This window comes from Giraffa tippelskirchi, chromosome 5, assembly GCF_054371585.1.
Source record: "Giraffa tippelskirchi isolate mGirTip1 chromosome 5, T2T-mGirTip1v1.2.pri, whole genome shotgun sequence".
Taxonomy (NCBI): domain Eukaryota; kingdom Metazoa; phylum Chordata; class Mammalia; order Artiodactyla; family Giraffidae; genus Giraffa; species Giraffa tippelskirchi.
In genome coordinates, this window is record NC_137279.1 from 443,464 (window position 1) to 456,167 (window position 12,704).

The 12,704-nt window shown below is 59.5% G+C and overlaps 1 protein-coding gene across 17 annotated transcripts in view; it reads left to right on the forward strand.

The window, feature by feature from the left end:
• NAV1 (neuron navigator 1) overlaps positions 1-12,704 on the forward strand; it is a 188,637-nt gene that overhangs the window by 108,317 nt on the left and 67,616 nt on the right. For 12 of the 17 annotated variants that reach the window (XM_081487256.1, XM_081487254.1, XM_081487255.1 and 9 more), the window contains 2 exons: positions 2,712-2,814; positions 5,974-6,339. In XM_081487256.1, coding sequence (XP_081343382.1) covers positions 2,712-2,814; positions 5,974-6,339 — 469 coding nt within the window. Of the gene's footprint in view, positions 1-2,711; positions 2,815-4,578; positions 4,659-5,849; positions 6,340-12,704 lie in introns of all 17 variants that reach the window. The other 5 variants (XM_081487270.1, XM_081487267.1, XM_081487269.1 and 2 more) reach the window with 2 other exon arrangements.

The following is a 12,704-nucleotide window of genomic DNA, read 5'->3' on the forward strand; positions in this document are numbered from 1 at the left end:
CCACCCTTATGGCAGAAAGTGAAGAAGAACTAAAGAGCCTCTTGATGAAAGTGAAAGAGGAGAGTGAAAAAGTTGGCTTAAAGCTCAACGTTCAGAAAACTAAGATCATGGCATCTGGTCCCATCACTTCATGGGAAATAGATGGGGAAACAGTGGAAACAGTGTCCGACTTTATTTTTTTGGGCTCCAAAATCACTGCTGATGGTGACTGCAGCCATGAAATTAAAAGACGCTTACTCCTTGGAAGGAAGGTTATGGCCAACCTAGATAGCATCTTTAAAAGCAGAGACATTACTTTGCCAGCAAAAGTCCGTCTAGTCAAGGCTATGGTTTTTCCAGTGGTCGTGTATGGATGTGAGAGTTGGACTAGAAAGAAAGCTGAACGCCACAGAATTGATGCTTTTGAACTGTGGTGTTGGAGAACTCTTGAGAGTCCCTTCGACTGCGAGGAGATCCAATCAATCCATCCTAAAGGAGATCAATCCTGGGTGTTCATTGGAAGGACTGATGTTGAAGCTGAAACTCCAATACTTTGGTCACCTCATGCAAAGAGTTGACTCATTGGAAAAGACCCTAATGCTGGATAGGATTGGGGGCAGGAGGAGAAGGGGACGACAGAGGATGAGATAGTTGGATGGCATCACCGACTCGATGGACATGGGTTTGGGTAGACTCCGGGAGTTGGTGATGGACAGGGAGGCCTGGCGTGCTGCGATTCATGGGGTCGCAAAGAGTCGGACACGACTGAGCGACTGACCTGACCTGAACTGATTGTGGTCCAGCCCGTCCATTCTTCTGATGGCCACTGAGTGCCTGCTATGTGCTGTCACTGGTGGCACCAAGATGCCCTGTGATGAACGTGTGAGCTTCCTCCCGGTCTGGATGCAGCCCTGCGCTCTGTGAGGTGCGGGGCCCCGTCTCTGGGGCTCATTGTCTCCTCTGTGAAATGGGGCAGCTAAACAGAGCTCCCCCATGTGCCGTGCAGCTCCACTCACTGAGGCCTGCAGGGGTTGGCACACACGGTCTCCAAGTCGCCCTTGGTCGCCTACTCTCTGGACCACTCACCCCTCAGAGCTGCATGCGCCTTTTCCCTTGTCTCTGCCAAATCCATGGAAAGCATCTCGCTGGCCCAGAAACCCATGTCTCAGCAGCATGTTCTTGGTCCTCATATAGGCATCTTAGGGCCAAGCTTTAAATATACATGTACACCTTCTGACCCTGCCTGTTTTCCACACCAAACCATCATGACAACCATGAAGCCGCTCTAGATGACCCTTGCCAGGATAAACAGCCAACGGGCAGCCAGAGGGGTGATGTGACGAGGCCTGTCCTCATCCCTGCCAGCTGCCAGCCTTCCTCTGCCCCAGAGGAGGGGAGGAGAGGAGAGAGGACTGGGCTGGCCTGGGTGTGGAGCTGCTTCTCAGGAAAGGTGCCCCCGAGGCTCTGGAGGGCCGTGCACCTGGCTTCCTGCCCCCCCTCCCCTGCCCCCGCCTCGCTGACAAGGCAGGCCGAGCAGCCACCAACCCAATTCAGTCTTGAGAAAAATGCCTCCTGAATTCAGAGATGTTCCCTGTGGCAGCTTTTAGAGCCGTGCACTCCTGCTGGGTCTGGGTGGGTGTGGGGCTCATGGGCTCTGGGGTGAGACCCCAGGGTGTTTGGTTGGAGCAGCTGCCTGGGGTCAGAGCTCTTGAGTTTTCTCCATTGCTTTGCTGTCATCTCTGTGGGCCCCTGACTCTCCCAGGTTGCCTTTTGGGAGGCATTGAGGGATCTGCCTACATTCAGTGACTGGTCCAAGGTCCAGGAGAAGCTGTGGGTCAGGTGAACTGTGTGTCTGCTTCACAGAGGCTTCCTGGCTGGAGTGGGAGAGTGAAGGGGACGTTCTGGAGTGTCTTCACACTTAGTACCCTCAGTCTTTCGGATGCTTTTCCCCTGGGAAGGCGATGGGGTCTGTTTGTGTTCGCTGTTGTCACCTCTCCTCTGTCTGGGGTGATGTCCTGCCTGCAAACCACGGCCGGTTCCACAGCCCTGATTCTTCAGGAGTCTGCGCTGGGGCTGCGCCCACACACGCTCGCCCAGACATGCACCTCTGGCCTGGGGTCTGCGTGCCCAGCCTTCCTACGGCTGCTTGCCGCCCCCTCCAACCAGCATTTCCGGGGCCCTGGACAAACTCTGCCCTGCACGCCAACAGCCCCTGCAGGCGCTCCCAGCCAGGGCCTGATGCCGGCTCCCACCAGCTTCCAGCGCCGACCCCCAGCCCGGCTCCCTGGCTCTGGGCTCAGCAGCATCACGGCACTGTCGCAGAGTGTTTCTGCCCCAGAGACTGGCCAACACCACACATCCGGCACCTCCGCCTCCGAGAGCCAGGGTGAAACACCGACCCATGCACCACGGCAGGCTGGGTATCGGACAGGCATTCCGGCTAACCCAAACCCCGGGGGCCTGGCCTGGAACCTCTGCTAGGAGAAGCAGGGCCCTCCAAGGTGCTGAGGGCCAGGGGGGTCCCGTGGGTGTCTAGGAGGACACTGAAGGCCGGTGCCCCTGTCCCTTCCAGGGCCGGGATCTCAGGGCCTCAGGGGCGTGTCCCAGGCCCTTACGAAGGCCTGAGAGGCAGAGTCACGTCCCAGGACCCGTCTAGGGATGCAGCCTCCGGCCACCTCCGACTCGGCAGTAAGTCCTCCCCACTCACGCAGCCCTTCCTCTCCTCCCTCCAGACCCTGAGTCCCAGAGAAAGAGGACCGTGCAGAACGTCCTGGATCTGCGCCAGAACCTGGAGGAGACCATGTCCAGCCTGCGAGGGTCCCAGGTGACCCATAGGTAAGAGCCCGCTGCTCTCCTTCCCACTATGGAGGGCGGGCCCCCACCTGGGCCAGGGCAGCGGGCACTGAGTCCATAGGGGGAGCGTGGCCCTGCCTGGCGTCGGCTTCTGCTGGAGACTTGGACTTCGTCTCATCAGGCTGGAGCCTCGCGGGATGGGTGGGAAGGAGGAGTCAGCACGTGGCTCAGGCTGTGACCGCCCTTCTCCATGCCCTCCTGGTGTCCACTTTCCGTTGTCTCAAAGGCTTGCTCACTCCCTTCCTCTCCCTGTTCTGAAGCTTCCACGTCCCCTTTCCGACACGCAGCAGCCTTCTTGCCCCCTCAGCCGGCAAGGGGCCCAGCCTCCGTGCCGTGCGGACACCCTCCTCCCGTCCCTCTCGAGCCCTTGCAGCCCCTGCCGTGCAGGGCGCTCACCCCTCCTGCCGCACCTCTCTCTGCCCCGGTGTCCTGGCCCCGGGCTCGGCGTGACTCAGGATTTCCCGCACTGGCTCCTGGGGCTGCCCAGATGAGCTCATGCTGTCAGCTCCAAGGGGGACAGAGGGCCGGGCTACACCCCTGGGGTAGGGGGCAAGCCGCCAGGATTGAGAAATCCTGGGGGTGTGGAGCAGGAAGGTAGAGAAGATTCGTTTCCTCCCCACCTCCTGGGATTGGAAAATGAGAGCAAATTGGCAGTGGGAGAAGGACTTTTCCTGACCCAAGTGTGTGGCCAAGTTATATGCAAACCAAACTTACATACCTCCAGCAACAGAGGACTCACTGCTTCCCCGCCATCCCGTCCTCGTGGGGCGGTGGCGCCCGTGAAGTGGAGCTGATTCTGGCCTCAGCAGCTCCCAGCTCCCTTGCTGAGACCCCCTTCTCCCTCCTTCCCCAGCCCCACCCCAGCCCCGACCTGGGACACTCAGCCCATCGCTCCCAGACATCTGAAATATTTCCCGTGATAAGCAGAGCCTGTCGTCTCTGGGGTTACCTCTGCTCAAGCCAGCAGGATTCTAACTGCTGAAGGGATGTGATGAGGAGGGCTGAGAAGAAAGTGGATGTGGGCTCTGGGAGGCTCTGGAACCCTGTACATCCGTCTCCAGCCTCCAGCCCTCCCAGCCCTAAGCAGGAACCCAAGTGGGACAGGGGTCTGGTTTGACTCCACTCACCATTTTGAGGACCCAGTGGATTAAGTCTTCGATGCCCTCCTTCCCCAGCCAAGGAAGTTGTTGGAACAGCTCAGCTCCACCTTGCCTGCCGGCCCCATGCCAAAGAAGGCCCACGCTCTGCTCCTGTGGGGCTACACCCCAGGTGGCTCACCCGTAGGGGATGGGCAGAGGCCTCGTCTCCTGTCCTCACCCCCCAACCCCGCACGAAGACAGCTGACCCCGGGCAGGCCCTGCTGCTTTCTGCAGGGGAACAGGGAGGCCTTGTGTGTAACGTCGACCGGTTAGTGGGCAGTGCCTGGGCCTCTGGCTTGTCTCCTCCTATGGGAGAAGAACCAAGAGCTCTGAAGCAGCCTTTCTATTTACTGTGGACCCAGAGCCACTTCCTCCCTGAGCCTTTGGTTTATATTATTCCTGGTGCACACTTTGATAGCCAAAACAATGACTCCCTCAGCTTTGATGGCTCTTGTACTAAACGCTTTACATCAGTCAGCCCTCCCTCGGCCCTGGGAGTGGACAGGCTGTGCCTACAGGCCCCGTTAGAGGAGGAGCAGCGGGAGGCTGGGGAGGAGGGGCCACGTGCCAGACTCGCCCAGGCTGATCAGGGTGCTTCTGCGTCCAGCGAGCCAGGAGTGCAGCGCCCAGGACAGACACGGGCTGTGTTCTGGAGGAGCTCACGGCCCGGTGAGCGCGCCCAACAAGGTGATTTTCACCCTGGAGTCACAGGCTGCCTGTGGCTTAGTTTAGTCCCTCCTGTGCTACTTCCCCTATTTCTCTGGCTCGATTCCCCCGCAAGGAGAGAGTCTGGGTCAGGGGGCCGGGGCTGCAGAGGAAGTGAGACTGCCCCCCGCTCCCCCAGTCCACTCTGGCCCATCACACCGTCCACCCCACACACGTGCTCCCCAGAGAGGAGCGAGACTGGAAGGTGGGGTCCGGGACTGGAAATCAGGGACCCAGGTTTGAGCTAGAATTTCGGCCACGGACTCAGAGGTGTCTGGAGGTGTGTTTGGGATAAAGATGAGCAGGGAGGTCAGGGATGCCCCCTCACTGCACAGCCTGGGGAACGGAACCAGGGCTCAGCCGCTCTTGGTGCCAACTTCACCATGAAAACAGGCTTCCCTAGAGCACCCGTCCCGACCAGGGCTGTTACGTCCTCTTCCTTCTCTCATCTCCTTGTCACGGCAGCTTGTTTTTATTAAGTCCTCACTGCGTGAGGCCCAGTCCTGAGTCTCAGGCAGAGGATTCTGCTGCTCGTGTGTCCCGAGCAGCAGGAGTGAAGCCGGCCACCTCCCAGGACCATGGATGCCCCTTCAGGGAAACTGCATGCTCCCCAAGCTCCGCATCATTAGAGAAAGTGCACAAGGCATGACATGGGCCGGCAGGAGGGCCCAAGGGGAGACGCTGGGCAGCGGCCAGGGCAGGAACCGGCTCACTGACTCCCCTGCCGTCTGGGTCCCTGTGCACCCACAGGGCTTCTACAGGGATCACCATCGGGCTCACCCTGAGCCCAAAAGAGAAAAGAGATGCCGGATGCCTTGAGCAAAGTGCATGATCGAGGCCTTCTGCTCCCGGGTGCCCCCTCCCACCCCGCCTCGCGGGCCCTCCCTGTTTGCTTAGCACCTCTGTATACCAAGGACTTGCAAGAGTCCTTCTGAACCTATATATGTTGAAGTAGCTGTTATGGTTTCGTCTCCATTTGACAGATGAGAAGATGGAGACGTCGGAAAGTTGATGAGGTTTCTGGGTCACTATTTAATAAGTAGAGAAGGATTCAAACCGGGTCATATTACAAAATTTGTGCCCTCAGCGTGCAGGGGATCCCTTCCCTTCTGCCCACCAGCCTCTTCCTTTGACACCTGTGCTGACGTGCAGCAGGGCACCCTACACCCTGAGAGGCCTCCTGGAGGCCGGGGGGCTGGGGCAGGTGGGTGGAGGGAGGCACCGCAGGGTGCCTGAGGATGGTGCTCGGGGCTCCCCGCGGGGCCAGAGAGTAACCAGCGCCCTTCTGCCTGCCCAGCTCCCTGGAGATGACTTGCTACGACAGTGACGACGCCAACCCCCGCAGCGTGTCCAGCCTGTCCAACCGCTCGTCGCCCCTTTCCTGGCGCTACGGCCAGTCCAGCCCGCGACTGCAGGCCGGGGATGCGCCGTCGGTGGGCGGCAGCTGCCGCTCGGAGGGGCCGCCCGCCTGGTACATGCACGGGGAGCGTGCGCACTACGCGCACACTATGCCCATGCGCTCCCCGAGCAAGCTCGGCCACATCTCGCGGCTGGAGCTGGTCGAGTCCCTGGACTCGGAAGACGTGGACCTCAAGTCCGGCTACATGAGCGACAGCGACCTCATGGGCAAGACCATGACGGAGGACGACGACATCACCACTGGGTAGGGGTGGCCTGCGGGCCGCTGGGAGGTGGGCAGTCGGGCGGTGGGACGCGGGAAGGGCGGGTGGACGCCGGGGCGGGGGGTGCGGGGGACGGTTCACGTGGACTGCGGAGGAGCGAACGGCCCAGGAAGGCCGAGGGGACCGCGGACAGCCCGGCGCGTGAACCCCTTTGGGGCGGGTGAACCCCGGCCTGGGGCCGGGGCTGCGCTGTGACAAGGGGCGAGGACCGCGTGCGGTCCCGGGCAGCCGAGGGGGCGCGAGGGGGCTGGCGTCTGGGGAGCTGATTGGTCAGCGAGGGCGCCGCGTCACTGGCCCCCGCAGCTGTCACTCTGTGCCTCGCCCCGCCCTCCTGGTCTCCATCCACGCCGGCCGGTGGCTCCGGCTGCGTGTGGGACTAGAGAGTCGGGGTGACAGTCCCCCCGAAATGCCGCTGGGAGAGAGGCCGACGCGGTTGTCGGCAGCCCTGGCCCGGGGCGCGACACTAGCTGCGCTCCCTCCGCCGGGCCCGGCCCTGGCGCCCCGGCCCTGGCGCCCTCTGTCCTCCGGTTTCTCCTGAACTTCTATCCGACCCAGCCTGTCGAGCCCTTCTTTCCCGCCCGCCTCCTCTTGTTTTTTTCTGCCCGGGTAGAGCGGTTTGGGTTTGTGGGGCAACTTGGACAGAGGGGCAGGGGAGCAGTCTGGAACGCGAGGCGAGAGAGCAGGAGGAGAGGGGTGCTGGGGTCTCCGTGTTCAAGCCGGGGGCGCGCCTGGGGGCTCTCGTGCACCCCCACCCCCCATCGGGCACCCCCGCCACCCCCGCCTGGCTCCGCCCCCACTCGCCCCTCACACCGGAGGCCGCAGGGCCCCTCCCCGACCCCTCGGGACCATGTCTTCCCAGTAAACAGCTTGAACTGGAGGAGAGTGGGGAGTAGCTGAGGTCCAGGCCGTCCACTGCTCCCCACCCAGGGGCTGTGCTGGGAGGACCTGGCAGGGCGGGTCCAGCTGACAGGCTGCTCTGAAACAAAACAACTGACTCACCAGTGGGGCTGTTTACTGCCTGTGAAGTCCCAGGGGCCAGCTGACCTTACGCTCAGATCGGCCAGCCCGGGGCTGGGACCCGAGACGGCTGTCCAGCTCCTCCTGGGCACGGAGAGTGTGCTGGACCACGGGGAGCCTGGTCCCTGCCCCAGGAAGCCCTTCTCCTTCTCTGAGAGTGTCCGGTCCTGCCCCCTGACAGCACCCAGCTGGACAGGTCAAAAGCACAGGCCTTGGGGCTAAGGGCTCTGAGAGCCCTGCTGTGTGGGAAGGCAGGGCCCCCACACACCAGAGGCGGGAGAGCCGACCCCCCACCCACACGGGGGCCATGCAGAATGCTCCCCGGCCAGGCCCCTGCCCTGGGAAAGCCCCCAATCTGAGGCTGGCGGTGGCACCTCCGGCAGCTGATCAGCTGTGTGAGCTTGGGCAAGTCCCTTTACCTTTCCAGGCTTCAGCTTGTCTCTCTGCTCAGTGCAGATAATAGTAGAACCCATGCTAGGGTGATTATGAAGGTTAAGTTCATTCATCACGGGAAGCGTTTGAAATAGCTGCTGACTCTTTGTAAATGCTCAATACATGTCAGCTCCTATTTATTGCCATTTTTCCTATTATTGTTACTATTATTCCTATCATTGTTAAAACGCCCCCTCCAAAGGTCGGTGGGGACTCCTGCCCTCTGCGGGTCCCAGACTCGCCCCTGGGGACTGGGCGGTCCAGCAGAGCCCCACAAGGGTCAGCAGCAAGGACTGATGTGGCAGCAGCCGGCCATTCCTGGGGACACAGATGGGGGGACAGGGAGCCGGGAAGATGCCCTTACCCACTCTCGAGCGCCCTGTCTTTGTCCTCTGCTCCCTGGACGGTGTGTGTGCCTGGAATCTGCACAGGACTGTCCCTCCCTGGGCTCGCACATCCCCACAGTCCAGGGAAGCCTGTGGTTCGCAGGGGTGCAAGCAGAGTGTCCGGGGCGATACCCGCCAGGCAGAGCTCGCTGCACCCGGCAGTGCTGGAGCCAGGACGACTTCACTCGGCTGTTGCAGTCAGCCCGCAGTCAGCAGCCGCACTCAAGGCCGTTGTGAGGGGTTCAGCGCTCACTTCCCCACCCGCACCGGGAACGCACCGGGAACACACCGGGCCGTCGGTGCGCTGAGGCCGTCCGCGCTGAGGGGAGTCCGTTTATGTTCCTCAGTAACCTTGATGTAAGCGGTCGCTCCTCGGTTACGTGTTTTCACAGTTAAGGGTTGTGTTTTTTCCTCGAAAGGTAGAAGCGGGGTGTCCTGGGTTCCAGCAACCCTGGGCCAGCTCGCCAGCCTCTCCCTGGCCCTCCCGCAGTGCAGTCCCCGGCCAGGTATGGTGACTTACCAAGTGCCTCGCTCCTGAGGAAACTGCTTTTCCTACGCATAAAACGGGCAGGGCTGTTCTCTGCTCCCAGCGGTGACTCCTCATCTCCCCGTGGGCCCCTGCCCGCGGTCACTCACTTCTTGCCTCTCCGAAGCCCCAGCGCGGGGCCAGCGGGACAGGCGAGGCCGCCCCTCCCGCCGGCCAACAGCTGCCACGAGCCGTCCAGGTGACCTGCAGACGGCAGTGACCCCAGGCTTTCCCTGTGCCCTCGGTCACCTGCTGGAGGGCCGTCCACCGGAGCTCTTGCCAAGTTCGCATTCAGCCCTGAGTCAGCCCCACCCTACTCCATCCAAATGCCCAGCCCTTTGCTGGGTTGTCTGTCTGGCTGAGCTCAGGGAAGGCAGATTCTTCAAACTGAAGCTTAGCAAACCAGGATGAGAAAAGGGAATGCAGTTACCAAAACCATCATGTACATAAAGTTAAGTATTTAAACAGTGGTGGTAAAATGTGTCTTCATATATGGCCAATATCTTAACCGCGTGTAAGAGTCCAGTGGCGTTAATTACATTTGGATTGCTGTGTCAGCATCACCGATGTTCATCCCCCGGACTTTTTCATCTTCCCAAGCTGAAGCTCTGCACACATGAGACACTCACTCCCTCGCCCTTCCTAGCCCCTGCCCCTCCACTTTCTGTCTCTGTGAGCCTGACTATTCTAGGAGCCTCACAGAAGTGGGATCACACAGAATTTGTCTTTTTCTGATTGGCTTCTGTCACTCAGCATCAGGTCCTCAAGGTTCATCCACAGCAGGCATCAGAATTTCCTTCCTTTTCAGGGCTGAATAGTGTTCCACGGTGTATATGCACCACATTTAGCTTATCCATTTACCCATCGATGTGCATTTGGGTTGCTTCCACTTTTCGCTATTGTAAATAGCTTGCTACGGACAAGGGTGGACAAATATCTGCTTGAGGTTGATAGTGTTCTTTAATGCATGAAGGTTTTCAGTTTGATCAAGTCCAGTTTATGTACTGTTTCTCTTGTTGCCTGCATTGTGGATGTTGTAGCCAAGAAATTATTGCCAAATTCACTGTCATGAACCCTTTCCCCAATGTTCCTCTCCAAGAGTTTTATCACCCCTGGGGCTTTTTAAAAATACGGACTCCACATCTCCTGCCCTGCCTACCATAGCAGATTCTCTGTTACCTCAGGAAGCTGAATTTTTCTGACACTTCTCGGTGATTTGGGGCTCGTGGGTCTTCCCTTTAAGTTAAGAAATCTTCTGCACAGTAACCCCAACAGCATCTCTCAGCCTTGATTGCGTGGGCGTAGTGATGGGGGGCTTGTGCGTGCTCAGTCACTCAGTCGTGTCTGACTCTTTGCGACCCCCTGGACTGTAGCCCACCAGGCTCCTCTCTCCATGGGATTCTCCAGGCAAGAATCCTGGAGTGGGTTGCTGTGACCTCTTCCAGGGCATCTTCCCTACTGACGGATGGAACTCGCATCTTGTGTGTCGGCAGGCAGGTTCTTTACCACTAGGAAGCCCGACGGGGGGTTATTCGCCTCCAAATAGAGGAAGACGACAAAAAAGGGTCTCAGCATTCCCCTGCAGTTGCTGCACTTCTGCCTAGTGACTCGGATGCTGTCATCTGAGAAAGAAAGACTGGAAGCCTCCATCCAGACATTCTGTCATGTTCTCAGTGCCGGCTCAGAGTCTCTTCTCCAGACAAAGACAAGCTCGTTCATTTCAGTACTTCCTGAAATGACCCAGATTTCCAGCTCCCTATTGTTCTCATCACCCTCCTGTGCAAGCAGGTCGTCAACGACCCCTTAACACCAGGCGCCTGAACTGACACGCCTGCCGTGGTCCTGCTGGGATGATGCCCAGAGCACAGCGCCGTGGGTAGTGTTGGCTTGGCCCTGTCCTTGGGGGAGGTGCGGGACGTTTCTACCCCTGAGAAGAGGAATTTGTTTTTCTGAAAGTAGGAAGGGCTAGGATTTCATCTAAGGAAGGAGATGAGCTCCACAGCCATCCCTGGCCCCCAGGGTTGGTGCTGGAGGGGGAGAGGCAGCACCTGTAGAGGGGAAAGTAGCCTCCAGGTACTGGGTGTGGGTGTGTGTGCATGTGTGTGTGCGTGTGTGTGTTCATGTGTGTGTATGGGGCATGTGTGGGTGTGTGCGTGTTGTGTGTGGGCCGTGTGTGTGTGCACGTGTTGTGTATGGGCTGTGTGTACATGTGTGTGTCCGTGTGTGTGTTCATGTGTGTGTGGGGGCATGTGTGTGTGCATGTTGTGTATGGGCCGTGTGTGTGTGCACATGTTGTGTATGGGCTGTGTGTGCATGTGTGTGTCCATGTGTGTGTTCATGTGTGTGTATGAGCCTTGTGTGTGTGTGCATGGCGTGTATGGGCCGTGTGTGTGTGTGTGTGTGTGCGTGTTGTGTATGGTCTGTGTGTGCATGTGTGTTTCCGTGTGTGTGTGCATGTGTGTGTATGGGGTGTGTGTGTGTGCATGTTGTGTGGAGGGCATGTGTGTGTGTGCGTATTGTGTATGGGCCATGTGTGTGTGTGCGTGTTCTGTATGGGCTGTGTGTGCATGTGTGTGTCCGTTTGTGTGTGTTCATGTGTGTGTATGGGCCGTGTCTGCCTGTGTGTGTCCGTGCATATGTCCATGCATATGAGCCATGTGTGCATGCACGTGTGTGTGTGCACAGGCCGTGCGTGTCCTCCCTCCTTGGACGTGGACGTGCCTCTCGCTGTCTCCATGTCCGTCTGTGGACACTGGTTGGGGGGCAGACGGGAGACCCAGCTGATCACCAGCAGCGCTGACTCTCACACCCTCTCAGGGAGCCCTTCGCGTGCTGTAGAGTGGTCCTGGCAGGCCTGCAAGACCACAGTCCAGCGACCCAGGCCACAGGCCACAGAGCCTTAGACTGAGCCCTGCGGTGTGCCAGGGACAGCGTGTCTCCGGGATCGGGTGGTCCCTGCCCCGGGTGGTGGCTGCTGCCCCTCTCACGTCCCTCCTCACCCCCCCAGCTTGTCCTCTTGAATGGTGCTCGGGGCCTAGGGACAGATAGCACTCGTGTCCTTGGCACTAAAGTGCCTGACGTTGAAAAATGTCACATAACATAAACTGCGGGCCCTGGCTGCCTCCAGGCTGGCTCTTGGCTTCCAGACCCAGGCGCTTGAGCCTTGAGGAAACCCTCCCGCCTTGCTGAGCAGCCTGGGTCTCAGTGGCCGCCTCTTAGGAGGGGCGTCACTTGCTGGGCTCCAGATCTCAAGACACCCAGCCCGATGACCACGTCCTGCAGGCACCGAGTCTACGGGCTTTGTTGGGAAGGAGGTGGATCTGCCGTGTGACTGGCGGGGAGCAGGCTCTTCCCACTCTGCCTGCCTCCTGTTTCCCGGCGGGCATGCGGCCCGTGGACCGGGGCCCCCAGCCCGGCCTGCGCCTGTGGGACCCAGGATTGGGCAGAGGCTGGAGCCGTCCCGGGGAGGACCTGGCATTCAGGTTCAGGAGGGAAGCCGGTTCTGCTCTTGCAGGGCATCACACCTGGAAGGGAGGCACTGGGAGAAGAAACGAGATGTGGACGGGGGCTGCATCTCTTCGTGGTGACACCCGGTGGGACTGCGTCGCCTGCAGACTTGTGCATGTGGCCTCGGCTGGCAGCCCCTGGGTGCAGGGAAGGGGGTCTCTGGGCCTCTGGGCCTCTGGACCCCGTCCTGAGCCCCCGCTAGCTCGCTGTGTGGCCCCAAGCAAGCCCCTAGCCCCTCTGGGTCTCAGTTCATTCACGTGTAAGAAGGTCATCATTTGTGTCTTGGGAGAGTCAGGTGGAAAAGAGTAGGAAGGCTTCAAACAGTGTCAAGAAGTATTGGTTTGAAATATACTTTTTCTGGTCCCAACATACTGTTCTGTTCATTTGACAGATGGCTCCTGTCTTAATGAGGGGCTGTTAGTGTATCTGGGTAAGCTTTCTTAAACCTACCACCTGAGTTCGAGTTTGGGCTTTGACT